The sequence below is a fragment of the Bidens hawaiensis genome, unplaced genomic scaffold, assembly GCF_021521415.1.
Source record: "Bidens hawaiensis isolate Kalapana, Puna unplaced genomic scaffold, B.hawaiensis_p1.1 tig00013803_1, whole genome shotgun sequence".
Lineage (NCBI taxonomy): Eukaryota > Viridiplantae > Streptophyta > Magnoliopsida > Asterales > Asteraceae > Bidens > Bidens hawaiensis.
Window position 1 is genome coordinate 371,164 of NW_027492178.1, and position 14,555 is coordinate 385,718.

The window sequence follows — 14,555 nt, forward strand, 5'->3', positions numbered from 1 at the left end:
GTACACCTCTTCGTCTAAAGTGCCGTTAAGGAAAGCGGTTTTCACGTCCATCTGATGTAGTTCTAAATCAAAGTGAGCTACTAGGGCCATAACGATACTTAATGAATCTTTTCGAGAGACAGGTGAAAAAGTCTCTTGATAGTCAATTCCCTCTGCGTCAGCTTCAGTCAGGTAGGTGACATAATCATCAAAGTTAGTAGGTCTTCTAGACCTAGATGACCTCCTGGGTTGATTAGCAGGTTCAGCATTGTCTTGGTTTTGAGTGTTTGATGTGCCTTCATTTTCTATGATAACGGGTTCTGAGTGTGGAGAATGTGGTGCAGAAGGTTCAATCGCATGGGGTACAAGAGGAATAGCCGGAGTTACAATAATCGACGAGTCTCCCCCCGCATCTTGTATTTCTTGCAATTCTTCATAAGGGTTAGTACTGCTCCCACTGATCTTGTAATCCTCCAGGAACACGGCACGCTTGTTTTCTACGATACGAGTGACATAAGAAGGACAATAGAAACGATAACCCTTTGAATTTTCAGGATACCCGATAAAGAAGCAGGTAACAGGTTTAGGGTCAAGTTTCTTTAGGAAAGGGTTATAAAGTTTTGCTTCAGCAATACAGCCCCATACTTTCATATAATTAAGACTCGGTTTCCTTCTTGTCCAAAGTTCATAAGGAGTTTTAGGGACAGACTTAGAAGGAACTCTATTGAGTATATGAACGGCTGCTTTCAAGGCTTCAGTCCAGAGAAATAGAGGCAAATTAGTGTTGGCTAACATACTGCGTACCATATCCATAAGGGTTCGATTTCTCCGCTCAGCGACACCATTTTGCTGAGGAGTACCTGGCATGCTATATTGGTTCACGATCCCATGGCCCTTACAAAACTCATAAAATGGACCAGGGGCCTGACCCACATCAGTATGTCTTCCATAATATTCACCTCCTCTATCTGATCTGACAACTTTTATTTGACGATCTAATTGTTTTTCAACTTCAGTTTTATAATCTTTAAAAGTTGTTACAGATTCAGATTTTTCTTTAATGAGATACAAGTACATATATCGGGAATAATCATCAATGAAAGTGATAAATGAAGTATGTCCAGTTATGCCAGAAATGGGGTAAGAACCACTAATATCAATATGAATGAGTTCTAATAAATTAGAGCTCCTAGTGGCGTCTTTCTTATTTGCTGATGTCATTTTGACTTTAAGATATTTGACACATGTTCCAAAATCGGTGAAATCGAGATGTGGTAAGACTTCATTCTTCACGAGGCGGGCTAACCGGTCTCGTGAGATGTGGCCTAAACGTTGATGCCACAACATAGAAGAAGTCTCTAAGTCTCGTTTCTCTTTAATCTTTGTGAGTGATTCATTAATATTATATGACAACAAAGATTTAGAAAAATTATCATCCAGTTCTAATCTATAAAGACCATCATCCAAAAAGCCATAACCAAACACTTGAGAATTTAAAGAAATAGTAAGTTTGTCACGACCATGAGAAACATCAAAACCGTCCATGTCTAACTTTGGTCCTGATACAAGATTCCGAGTAATCTCATGAATATATAAGGTATCATAAAGTTTAATACATAAACCAATTTTCATTATTAATTGTAAAGTTCCCACAGCCTTGACTTCAAGCTCTTTATCATTCCCCAGTCTTAGTGTTCTTTGGTTTCTTTCCAGCTTCCGGATTGAAAGGAATCCCTGAGTAGAATTGGTTACATGAACCATAGAACCAGATCCAAACCACCATGTATTAGCAGGAACAGTTAAATTATAGGACTCAAGTATCATAAAGAGATCATTACCTTTCTTAGCCAGCCACTCCTTAAAGTCTGAACAGTCCTTCTGCTTATGAATGTACTTCTTACAGAACTTGCAGAAGGGCTTTCCAGTGGAGTTCTAAGAGCTGGTTGAGGCACCTGTATTATTTTTTTGAACTTTAGCAAACTCCTTTCTTGGATTAGTGTTCTTCCTCTTCTTGGAACTGGTGGCAAGGTAAGCAACTTCAGGTTTGTCCATCTTCATACGTTCTTCCTCTTGCACGCACATAGCAATCAGTTCACTCATGGACCATTTATCTTTTAGGGTGTTGTAATTGATTTTGAAAGCTTCATAGGCAGGTGGAAGAGAGGTCATGATGAAGTGCACCAGAAAAACGTCGTTGATCTCCATGTCTAATCCCTTCAGCTTATGGGCCATGTCGTTCATCATCATAATGTGCCCACGAATGCCACTCCTTCCATCGTACTTAGTAGTCACCAACTTGAGAATAAGAGTACTAGCATGCACCTTAGACGTGCCTTTGAATTGTTCCTCCACAGAAGCCATATAGGTTTTAGCATTGTCAGAGTCTGGAATGGATCCTCTTATGGGCATGCTAATGGAGTTTTTCATAAGCATTAGAGACATGCGGTAGCATCTCTTCCATTTTTCAAACAATAAGCGCTGAGCAGGGGTGCTTTCAATGGTTAGTGCTGGAGGTTCATCCTCGATTAGAGCAAAGTCGAAATCCGGGAAGACAAGATTAAGCATAAGAGAGTCCTTCCAGGCAGCAAAGTTATCTCCGATTAATGATGCGATTCCACCATTTGGAGCTGTTATTGGAATTTTTATATGAGAATGTTAAGATACTAAACTAGAAGAAAACTTAGAGTGAACTATGGGCAATTTAAACTAATGCATGCATAAACAAGAACCATTTAAATTATGAAGCTGTGATAATAAATATCTATTATTAACATCAAAATAATAGATTAATGAATTAATAAAATTTTACTTAAATAAAAGATAAATCACCTTTGGACAGAATTAAATTTTACTTAAGTATATGTACAAAACAATTGTAACACATCACCTTTGGGCAGAAGTGAAACAACCATTTTAATTATGCACGAGTTAGTTTTGCTTTGATATAAATGTATCGCATCACCTTTGGGCAGAAGTGATACATTAAAATCATGTTTAAGCTAAACTAACATAGCTTGTATTTAGACTTGAATGATATGTTAGATGTATCACATCACCTTTGGGCAGAAGTGTACATCATCATTCATTCAAGTTTAAGCTTTTATATGTTTTGTAAAAGTGATAAATATTTATTTTAAGTACTTACAAAACATTAGTTTAGTTAATAGCAAACAAAACGATTAAGGCTACTGTTCACAAAAATATTTAGTCTCGGGATATTAGTTTACTGGTTTGATGCGTTTACGGGTTCTAGTGTTTTCGGAAACTCAGTGTTCTCCGAAAACTGCTTTAGCCGTAAACACATACACCCATAAGTTTATGAACAGCTAATAACGTTTAATCTGAATTCTTAGGGATTGTTTGTTTATCCAAGATTTGGTTATAACAATCCAGATATTGAGCCAGATTATACTAGATTTTTGAAAACTGCTATGAACGCGAATAATCATTTAATTTACCAGATTTCGAAAACTGTCAGGTTATATCAGATACGATTTTTTAAACCGAAAAATTGTTAGGGTTTCTGACATTCGAGATTTTAATAACGATAATAAAATAAAACGAATTAAAACGAAAATCTGTTAGGGTTTATCAGTTTTCGGATTTTAATCAAAACGATAAATAAATAATACGAACTAATGAAAACCGAAAACTGTTAGGGTTTATCAGGTTTAGTCCATGTCTTCCGGTTTAGATCCTGAGTTAATGGAAGACATGAAGAACTGATTAATCAACATCGCTCTGATACCACATGTTGATCAATTCTTCATGTATGTAATAGAAAACATGGATGTTATGATAAACCTACAACTAAAACATACCTGTCACAGCAGAGAGAGTGGCCACGGCTGATGAGTACGATCCAGACGACATGACAGTCAGCTTGGTCGGTTCCCCTTTAGGATGTATATTAGTGATGGGGATTAGGGTTCTTGAGAAACCGAATAATAGAGAGAGAGAGAGGCTCACGAATTTGTGTGAGGGTTTATGGTTAAGTTATGTGATGTTAATTAGTCTCTCCATATTTATATACATCCAAGGGGAAACCCTTGGTTAGCAAGAAAAGGGTAATTTGGTCCATCAACAATTACCTAGCTAACATAATTATAAGGTATAATTTAATTAACTTTGATCTATTATAATATAAATGATCATGTAGGCCATACATAAATATACATATCCATATATTTATTCTTACACTTATTCCACGGTTCAGAGAGCACTTGTGTATGTGATGCCAGTGAACATGTGCGAAAAAGTTGTCGTAAAGTTGCGTTGTTCATTCCGTCATCGACCCGATCCATGTTTCTACGATGGCCCAAGAATACGCTCACTCTTCAGCCGTCGAGAGACTTTTAAATTGAAAGGTACCATTACGACCTCAGTATATACGAGTGTTATTCCGTGAAATAACTCGAATTTCAAATCATTCACGTGCTTTAACTACTCATGCTATGGATGTGGGAGCATCAACTCCGTTCTTGTAGGCTTTTGGGAGCGGGAATAATTGTTGGAATTCTATGAAAGAGTCTCGGGAGCCAGGATGCATGCCAGTTTCATACGTCCAAATGGAGTGGCACAAGATATGCTTCTTGGCTTATGTCGAGATATCGATTCCTCCACACAACAATTTTCTTCGCATATAGACGAATTAGAAGAGATATCAACCGGCAACCGTATCTAGAAACAACGATCAGTGGACACTAGTACCGTCATTGCACAACAAGCAAAGGATTCGGGATTGACTGGTGTGATGTTAAGAGGTCGTGCGATATGAAGACATTGGTGTCCATCAGGCAACAATGGTTTTGCCTGACCCTACTTAAGCAGGCATATTATGTCAATGAAGACTTGGTGTGAATAGGGATGGCAAAAATCCCGAATCCGACGGGGAAACCCGAAAACCGGCTTATTTCGGGTCGGGTCGGGTTTTGTTTTTTCGGTTTCGGGTCGGGTTTCGGAGATTGTTTCGGGGATTGTTTCGGGTTCGGGTTCGGGTTTGGGTTCAGGTACCCCCGCCCCGACCCGCCCCGATATAATATATAAATATAAATATAAATAATATATATATATATATATATTAAAAACCAATAAACCCTAAAAAGACATCCAGTCCGCCCCCGTCCCCCCGATTCATATCTGCTTTTACTCTTCCGGCAATCCAGCAATCCAGACTCCGGCAATCCAGACTCCGACAATCCAGCCCCTCCCCTGCTGCTGTTACTCTTCCGCCACCATCACCATCCACTCAATCGCCGTCTGCACCACCGGACCACCCTCCTCCTCCTCCTCCTCGTTTTGATCCCAGCCGAAGTATGTAATCTCACTCTTTAATCATTTGAAATTGAGTAATTGATACACCGTTCTCTATGTTTTCTCCCGTTTGTTTTGAGTCTCAATTAAACTATTCAGAGATCCAGATCTATAATTCGTTAAGATACAGATTGTTTTGAGTGAAAAAGAGGACATGTCTTAAATGGTTGATGCATTCAAAATCACACATCATGTTTTGACTACGAAGTGCCTAGATAGCAGAACATGTGATATTGTTTGTTTGGATATGTTGATGAGATTTAACAGATTTTTTCAAATTAGGCTAATATTGTAACATCCTAAAATTTTTATATTGATAAATAAAAGAAAGTTATGTTTAGTAATTTCACGTTTTAGTTATTTAATGTCGAGTAAGGAACGGGTCTTGGGCTTAGTTATTTTATGAACTCGGCCTGTCTCAACCCGTAGGAAGCCAACCCGAGCCTAACCAAACCCGTAGTATATAAACGAAAGTTCTTGACACTTCCACCATTTTCACCATCTTCCTTCACTTACACCCACCCAAACACTCTCATTTCTAGAGAGAGAAGCTAGAGAGAGAAAGTTCTCAAATCACAAATCCGAGTCCACAATCTTGTTCCTAATCGTTTTTGGTAAGTCCCTCTCGAAAATCATCCGTTTTCATAACCATTTCCGACCTCAAATCGAGCAAAAACTCCCATTTTCGTAACTTGAGTTTTCGGGTCAAAAACCGCCTTGTTTTGGTGTCAAAATGCAAGCTTTTGTGTTTAAAAGTACTAGGAATCGATAGCCCTTTCAATCCCGAGCATTTCCATGTCAAAAACTTCGATTTTGGGTCAAAAATCTGGAAAATCTGGAAAACCCGTGGGTTTCTCCGTCGCCCAGCTTGAAGGAGTCGAATCAGACTCATTCGATCGAACCAGTCGATCGAATCAGTCCATTCGATCGAATGCGTAGATCGAACAAGTCCAGTCGACCGAATAGGGAAGCAACCGAATGGTCTCCAACTCATTCGATCGAATGAGTTTTGTATTCGATCGAATGAGTGTTGTATTCGATCGAACGTGTTCCTGTTTGATCGAACGTGTTGTATTCGATCGAACGTGTTCCTGTTTGATCGAACGTGTTCCTATTCGATCGAACGTGTTCCTATTCGATCGAACGTGTCCCTATTCGACCGAATCAAGCCAGAACCAAGCTGTTTCCAAGTTCGCCTAAGGTTTAACTTCGCCTGAAGTGAAGTTCGTTTATAAAATAAATTAAAAACCTAATGGAAAATGTGTTAAGGCAGTTATCGAAAATAAAATTTTTCCAAGCTGACCTGGCAGCTTAACCCCAGCCAGGGGCTCTGCCCCTTGGACCCCGCTAGGGGCTGCCGCCCCTAGAACCCCGCTACCAGGGGCGCTGCCCCCGGACCCCCGTTCGTTGTGGGTCATATAAAGATAGAAACGCAACATAAGTAGTAGTAGCTAATTGATACGTGTAAATATTATACAGTTAGCCGTGCGCAGCTCAAGAGGGGAATAACTATTAACGGAGAGCGTAACAGTATTCAGGTGAGTTTCTAGCCCCATTTATGTGTTATGTTTTCGGGGCTGTGTGCATACTCGATGTGTTGTTAATACATTTATCCTAAGTGATAAGTGTATGCCATATGTGATATATGTGATGGATATGAATGGTTGCTTGTCGGTACGCGAACGATCTTCGGATATTGCGCGTACTGTCAGGTCAAAAATAAAGGTACGAATATTATACATCGAAGATGCATGAACATTACAAATGAATACTTGTCGGGGCGTGAACGATCTTCGGATATTGCACGTATCGACAAGAGGTATGGTTGTTGAATGAATGATGTAAAGAACGCCTAGGGTGTTCTTATGCTATGATGTAATTATTGTATATGTGAAGTAGGTGTATGCAGGTACACGAATGGTATGTGAGTTCTACGTTCGACATAGTAAGTTAGGATGGCAAATCCCTCTAGCTTTTGTCGGACATAGACTCGGCTGGTGATGGCGTAGTTAAGGACTGCGGGCCTTATACGTAAAGTAGATGATAGATGTAAACGTAGTTAAGGACTGCGGGCCTTATACGTAAAGTAGATGATAGACGTAAACGTAGATAGGGACGGTGGGCCTTATACGTGTTACAGATAATAGACGACAACGTAGTTAAGGACTGCGGACCTCATACGTATTATAGATAGGCATCAGCATAGGAAAGGACTGTGGACCTTATACGTGCTGTAGTTGTATTGTGGTAGCATAGGGGAGGACTGCGGACCTCGTACGTGCTATGGTTTAGGTTGCAACATAGGGGAGGACTGTGGACCTTGTACGTGTTGTGGATGTAGGATGGTATAGGGAAGGACTGCGGACCTTGCACGTACCATAAAGGGTGAACATAGGTAAGGACCGCGGACCTTTTACGTGTTCACGACCTTGAGTACAGGTATAGACGGCGGACTATGAACGTACTCTCGGTAGACTGAGGTTAGTGGTTATAAATATGTGTGTATGTATGGTAGTAAGTGTGTATGTAGAACAGAAGGGTAACTAGTGAAGTATGGATATGTATCTACGGATATGTATGTATGTGTATGTATTGTATGGCGTTCGATTAACTAGAACTCACTCAGCGTAGCTGACTTTTAGTATGCACGCAGGTGAGCTGATTACAGAGTTAGCATGAGGATGACACACGGCATGGATTGAACGGCTGGCATCTGAAGAAAGAAGTAAAGATGTTTTAAATATAAAGTTTTGTGTTATGGTATCAAAGAAAAGGTTTAACGTTTTGTAACAAATGATTGATGTTTTATATTCCGCGAAAAGTTTTAATAAACTCTGATTGAAGAACTGTGTTTATGAGTAAATCCGACGCTAAAGTAGGGCTACCGGGTTCGGGGCCTTACAAATATGTGACTATGTGTGTTTACAGTTTCTTGATCTTATCTGCATTAAACAAAATACTTTGATTTGATGTAATAATTTCTTAGATAATTTGTGGATATGATTGTATTATTTTATCGAGTTCACATATGTCATGCTTATTAATTTCTTAGATAATTTGTGGATATGATGTAATAATTTCTTAGATAATTTGACTGCATTTCTTGTGTCTATATGGGCTGCACTTAGACATGATTTTATGTTTATTTGACTCCTGAATTCTGAAATGTCATATTTCCTTTGGCACCTGTTAATAACACACCCTGCTTCAATATTCATACACCCTCTATACGACTCGTACAGCCTATACGAGTCGTATAGATATCCGTACACTGACAACTACCAGCTTTTTGAAAATATTATCAAAAAGGTGAAGGCGTATAGATATTACACAATGATTTAATTGGTTTATTTCAAACTTCTTCTTTGTAGGTTTTTACAACTATATGGCATCACAAGGTGATAAATTTGCTTCAGACACTTGTACTCCTACTCCCATTGCTTCAAACACTCCTACTTATTCTACTCCTCAAGGAAGCAGTGAAGGGGTACATGATTCTAATGAACCACCACCAACTAACTTTACTACCCACGATGAGTCTAACCTTGATGATACTTTTGAAGATGGTCAAAATGTCGGTGGTAAAAGGAAAAGATCTGCCGTGTGGAACCATTTTAAATTAATGAAAGTGAACGGTGAAGATAAGGCGGAATGTAACTATTGTAAGAAAAAGCTAGGAGGTTCAAGCAAAAACGGCACATCGCATTTACGAGATCATTTTGAACGTTGTCCAAGACGAACTGTTAAAGATATACGACAAAGCATCTTGATTATGGAGCAAAAGAAAGTTGATGGTAGTTCATCATATCTCTCCAACTACACGTTTAATCCAGACAACTCAAGGAGAGATCTCGCGGAGATGATTATTGTGCACGAGTATCCTCTTACAACGGTGGACCATCATGGTTTTAGAAAGTTTGTTCAAGGTCTTCAACCTTTGTTTAAGGTTCCGAGTCGAAATACCATCAAGAGCGACATTTTAAAAATTTATGAATATGAAAGGGTGAAAACTAAGAAACTATTAGGGAGGATCACAAGTAGAGTGGCAATAACTACTGATATGTGGACAGCTAACCATCAAAGAAAAGGGTTTATGGCCGTCACTGCACACTTTATAGATGACTCTTGGAACTTGCAAAGCCGAATCATGAGGTAAAGCATATATATTGTACAAGTCTAATATAAAGTTAGTTTAAAACTTTAAATGTATTTTACACTTATATTGATGCATAAATTTTATATAGGTTTATTTATGTGCCTGCACCACATACAGCTGATGTTCTTGCAGATACGCTATATGATTGTCTATGTGATTGGAATATTGATAGAAAAGTGTCTACTCTTACCGTTGATAATTGTACCACAAATGATGCAATTATCAACAAGTTACTACAGAAGCTTCCATTGAGATCACTCATGAGGAAAGGAGAGTTGTTTCATATGCGTTGTTGCGCGCACATTCTCAATTTGATTGTTCAAGATGGTTTGTCTGTTATTGAGGATGGGATTGAAAGAATTAGAGAAAGTGTTTTATTTTGGTCTGCATCAGGAAAAAGAGAGCAAAAATTTGAGGAAGCAGCCAATCAACTTGAAATGGAATACACAAAGAAACTGATCGTTGATTGCAAGACTCGCTGGAACTCTACTTATTTGATGCTTAGTGTTGCTATACCTTATAGACATGTTTTCACGCGATTAAAGCAAAGAGAGCCCAGGTATACTAGTTTGCCTACGGACCTTGATTGGGACTTAGCAACTGAGATATGTAACAAGCTACAACTATTCTATCGGGTAACTCTTTTGTTTTCTGGTAACAAGTATCCTACTGCTAATGTCTTTTTCCCTTTGATATGTGAGATTCGTTTTTCTATGCGGGAGTGGACTAAGTCTTCTATTGTTGACATTAGTCTAATGGCGTATAAAATGAGTATCAAGTTTGATAAATATTGGTCTGTAATTCATGGGATTATGGGGATGGCTGCGGTTTTAGATCCACGTTACAAGCTAAAATACGTAGAGTTGCTTATGCCTGCCTTATACGGTGAAGAAATGGCAAAGGAAGAGTTTAAATCTCTTGAGGATTTTGTCCGAGCTTTTTTTAAAGAATATGAATCTACCAACTCACGTGGTAAAAACTACTATGAAGGTATAATCATATTAATATTTAATGAGTATAAATATAAATTGCTAATATTTGATTTATCTTGATTCACATTAATTTATAGGTGGTGGTTCTAGTTCATCTTTATTCAGTTCGGGGTTGTCAGAGTGTTCTTCTGGTGGATTCCAAAAATTCCTATCTGACATTAAATCCAAAGCTAAGGTGAATGATGACTTGAATGATATGGCGGAGTTAGATAACTACTTGAAAGAAAATCTTTTGCCTGATGAAGTAGAACTGGATTTGTTGCTTTGGTGGAAGACAAATGGAGGTAAGTATCCGACACTTCAAAGGATGGCAAAAGATGTATTGGCAATTCCAGTTTCCACCGTTGCCTATGAATCTGCGTTCAGTACAAGTGGAAGATTAATAAGTCCTCACCGAAGTCGACTTCACCCAAAAACTTTGGAGGCTTTAATGTGTGCTCAAAGTTGGTTGTTGAATGAGATTCGAGGTAACGCTATATTGAATATTACATTATTACTCATGTTATTTATCTTCATAATCATGAATATATGTTTATGTTATTACTATTAAATATAGAAACTTGTTCGGAAAAGACCGAGGCATATTGCCGCACCATTGAATATGAAATGGATGTGGAAGAGGTAATAATATTTATAAAATTTACTATTTTTGTAACATAGCTTTTATTCTTTTAACTTGGTTGATTTATTGATAAATATTCTTAATGTAGGTAGGTACTAAAGAAAGTGGCACGACGACTTTGGATGATTTGGTTTGATTTGGTATTTAGATTTGGTCGCACGTTTGTAGTTTGTGTATTTGGCATGATTTTTCGGCCATGTAGACTTGGTTTTATTTCCTTTGTAACACATTGTTTCAGCTTTCATGTGTGTGATGCAGAAGTTTATTTCGATAAATGTTCAGTTATGTGATGAACCAATTTCGGGTCGGGTCGGATCGGTTTCGGGTTTTCGGGTTCGGGGACGGGGCGGGTCGGGGGGGTACAAAAAACCAAACGGGGAATCCCCGAATTAAACCCGACGGGTAATGGGGCGGGTACGGGGATGGTTTTTGGTTTCGGGTTCGGGTTCGGGTTAAGCAAAACCCGCCCCAAACCCGCCCCGTTGCCATTCCTAGGTGTGAAGCCTTAGAGCTTACGTTAGAAGAGCAAAAGGTGGGGGCTAGGGTTAGCTGAATGCGACGGCCTAAGTGATGAATGTGTGTAAGTCCAATCAAACATAATTGTTCTAGGCGGCTTAAGCCGCCCACCTTCGAATGGTGTTGGTCCTACGGTTTGAGGAAAAGGGGAGAGTGGATTGATGGAGGCAAGTTTTAGAGTTATATTAGTGAGATGTGTTATGACCCGTGTAAAGTTATTCGGGTATATTTCCAAGGTAAACGAGTACAAATCGGGTTAAATCAATGAGAGTTCACCAATTACAAATGAAGCAATTGGGCGGCTTCAAAGGTGTGAGGGAGCGACCAAAACATGACACGTAGGATTTTAGAGGTTTCGGTTATATATATTGTTATAGATAGATAGATAGACAGATAGATAGATAGACAGATAGATAGATACATTTCAGTATTTAAATGACAATTTTCAGTTTTGAATAACATTTGACAAATCTATCAAATTTAGTTGTGTTCTTCATACATGAACATACTAAATTCTTTGAGAATTTTCTATTGATTTCTTCAAGATGCAATAAATCATACCTATATATTATCAAATTACCGTTCAATTTATTCATTCAAATTAGTGGTGGCATTCACAAGATTCTTCATTACATCAACTTGTACCCTAAGAGAAAGTATATAATCTATTGCTTCTTTAATGATGGTGTATTCATCCATGGATTCTCCACCTGGTACAAGCCTTTTAAGAACTTGAGTTCTCTTCTTCACCAATCTTTTAGCAATAGAAGTCGCTAAACTCGATCTATGACAAGGCTTTTTCTTCTTTTTATGAAACAACTCTTTTTCAATATTTTCTTGCTTCTAATTCTCTTGTGGCAAGTGACGTTTTGGTGTGCGCGTTTGAATTTTGATTCGTTTTCTGATAAACTGTTAAGATGAATCGTGTTCCATTTGTCTTTTCTTGCCTTGCAGATTATAGCTTTACTCCAACAAGTTGATGAACTTTTAGCTGAGGCTAAGGCGATGTCCGCGGAAAGCTTTATATTTCTCGTTCTTTCCAAAAGATTCATTTGCTTCTTTGAGGAACAATATATTTGAAGAACCTGAACCCATTTCTTGATGAAGTCATTCTTGAGCTGGCTAGACTTGTGCATTTTTATTTCCTAGAAGTTTAACTACAATAGGTAAAAGATCATTTAATTTAACAGTTTAACAAAAATTTTCATCCTTTGTGATTAATCTTTAAAAACAAACACTCCAAATACGGATTAGTAAATGGTTTTGGGCATTTTCAAGAATTATCTACTTCTAGACAGTTTGTGACCCTTGCAAACGAACTTAAGCAAGTTTGTTGGGGGTGTCAATTTTTTTAGGAGTTCGCTCGTGAGGCAAACGAACTTAGCAAATTCGCTTGGGTATCAAGCGAACTCTGTAGATTTTTATCGAACTTAGTCCATTGACTACAGTTTTTCACCAAAACTCTACGGAGTTCGCTTGCCACCTAAGCGAATTAACTTGCCTAATTCGCTTGCAGGGTTAGCAAGCTACCTAAAAGTACAAGAAACTTAAAATAAATTGCCAAGAAATACTTAGTTATATCCTAAAAGTTATCCAAATCTCCCTAAGTATCCAAATCCTAGAACAAATTTAAAGCAGCATTTAAACAGTACAAAGATCCTTGTATTTGCATATGCATGTGTGTGTTATATGAGTATAATTCATGCACAGATAAATCCATTCATGATATTTCTTGCCTCAAAACATATACTTAAAAGAGTTGAAGACGTTCATCAGAAAAACCCTATAACATATAACAAATAAAGTATACACCCTCACAGGGGAGGCTGTGTGCGAGTCACACCATCGGCCGGGACACATAAGGTTCGGGGGCACAAACTTTTTTATACATAAAACATATATATGTTTTTTGGTGTTAAAAATAAGGTTATCTGCAATGGTTTATGAGAATGGTTTCTACTTATAATAAATCGGTCAACAAAAGTTTTATCCATGTACGCTAGTGAATAAAAAATTTTCGTTAAGGCATACGGGCCTTTTTACTTTTGCTCGGCCGAGATATTTAAATTTTCGGAGACGGCCCTGCACCCTCAGAAATTCTCAAAATACTTACTTTGTGAGCACGAAAGTGATAACATGAATTACTGTACAGAAACAAAATCTATTCAAAAGAATACATGAATTCTTTTTTAAATTCACTTGCATATGTAATATATGAATAAAAGTTTTGTCATGAACAACTAATGTTATAAAAATAATGAATAACATACCTTAAAGTTTGCAGAAAGAATCTATGAAAGGACTGAATGCTTGCGGAAGAAATCCTGAGAAGAACAAAAATAGAGTGTAAAGCATAATTTATTAAATGAGTTGGGAAAAGTAGGATAAGACATTGCCCATGCAATCACATGGAAATCCATGTCCTACGGTCTTCATTGAAACCCTATGAGGAATACTCATGAATTCTCCATATAAAGCAATTTAGCTATACAAATTAATTTAAACTAGTTTTTAAGGCTCGCGTATTGCATGCAGCAGGATCATTAAACTTAACCAAAAACTGTCATAAGAACATTGGAAATAGATGTAAACATGTTGAACCATTGACGTGCGTTAGTTCGCAAAAGTTATACCAAATTGTAAAACATAGAAAATAATGAGTAAGTCGAAATGGTAAAGATCAAGCATAACTAAGTCGAAACGATAAAGAACATTATTCAAGCGGGTTAGAATTAATATTATATATAATAATATATTTAAATAAATTTATAAAGTATAGAGTTTATTAAAATTGAAAATATAAAGTACAAGGTCTATTAAAATTCAACAAATCCATAAAGGTTATTGAAGAGGTAGGTTCCCGCAAAGCCCAGTTGGACCCACAAGACTCACCTTGAAAAGGTACGTCTGCGCAAAGACCAACTGGATCCGCAGGACCCACCATGCTCAGAGAGATGAAGACCTTACACGCAGTAAG

The 14,555-nt window shown here is 37.8% G+C and overlaps 2 protein-coding genes and 1 pseudogene across 3 annotated transcripts; 1 reads left to right on the forward strand and 2 right to left on the reverse strand.

The window, feature by feature from the left end:
• Positions 1-1,911: 1,911 nt before the first annotated feature.
• LOC143544895 (uncharacterized) lies at positions 1,912-3,852 on the reverse strand. Its single transcript, XM_077036878.1, has 3 exons — positions 3,801-3,852; positions 2,040-2,606; positions 1,912-1,931 (listed from the first exon to the last, which is right to left on the reverse strand). Exons 1-3 carry the CDS (start codon positions 3,850-3,852, stop codon positions 1,912-1,914), a joined length of 639 nt encoding a protein of 212 aa, XP_076892993.1.
• Positions 3,853-8,677: 4,825 nt separating this feature from the next.
• Positions 8,678-9,448, forward strand: LOC143544896 (zinc finger BED domain-containing protein RICESLEEPER 3-like). Its single transcript, XM_077036879.1, has 2 exons — positions 8,678-8,972; positions 9,042-9,448. The coding sequence occupies exons 1-2, from the start codon at positions 8,678-8,680 to the stop codon at positions 9,446-9,448; spliced, it is 702 nt and encodes a 233-aa protein (XP_076892994.1).
• A 2,714-nt stretch (positions 9,449-12,162) lies between these two features.
• Positions 12,163-14,021, reverse strand: LOC143544912 (transcription factor IBH1-like 1 pseudogene; annotated as a pseudogene). Its single transcript, XR_013137332.1, has 2 exons — positions 13,849-14,021; positions 12,163-12,735 (listed from the first exon to the last, which is right to left on the reverse strand). The product of XR_013137332.1 is annotated as a transcription factor IBH1-like 1 pseudogene (transcript).
• Between the last annotated feature and the right edge of the window lie 534 nt (positions 14,022-14,555).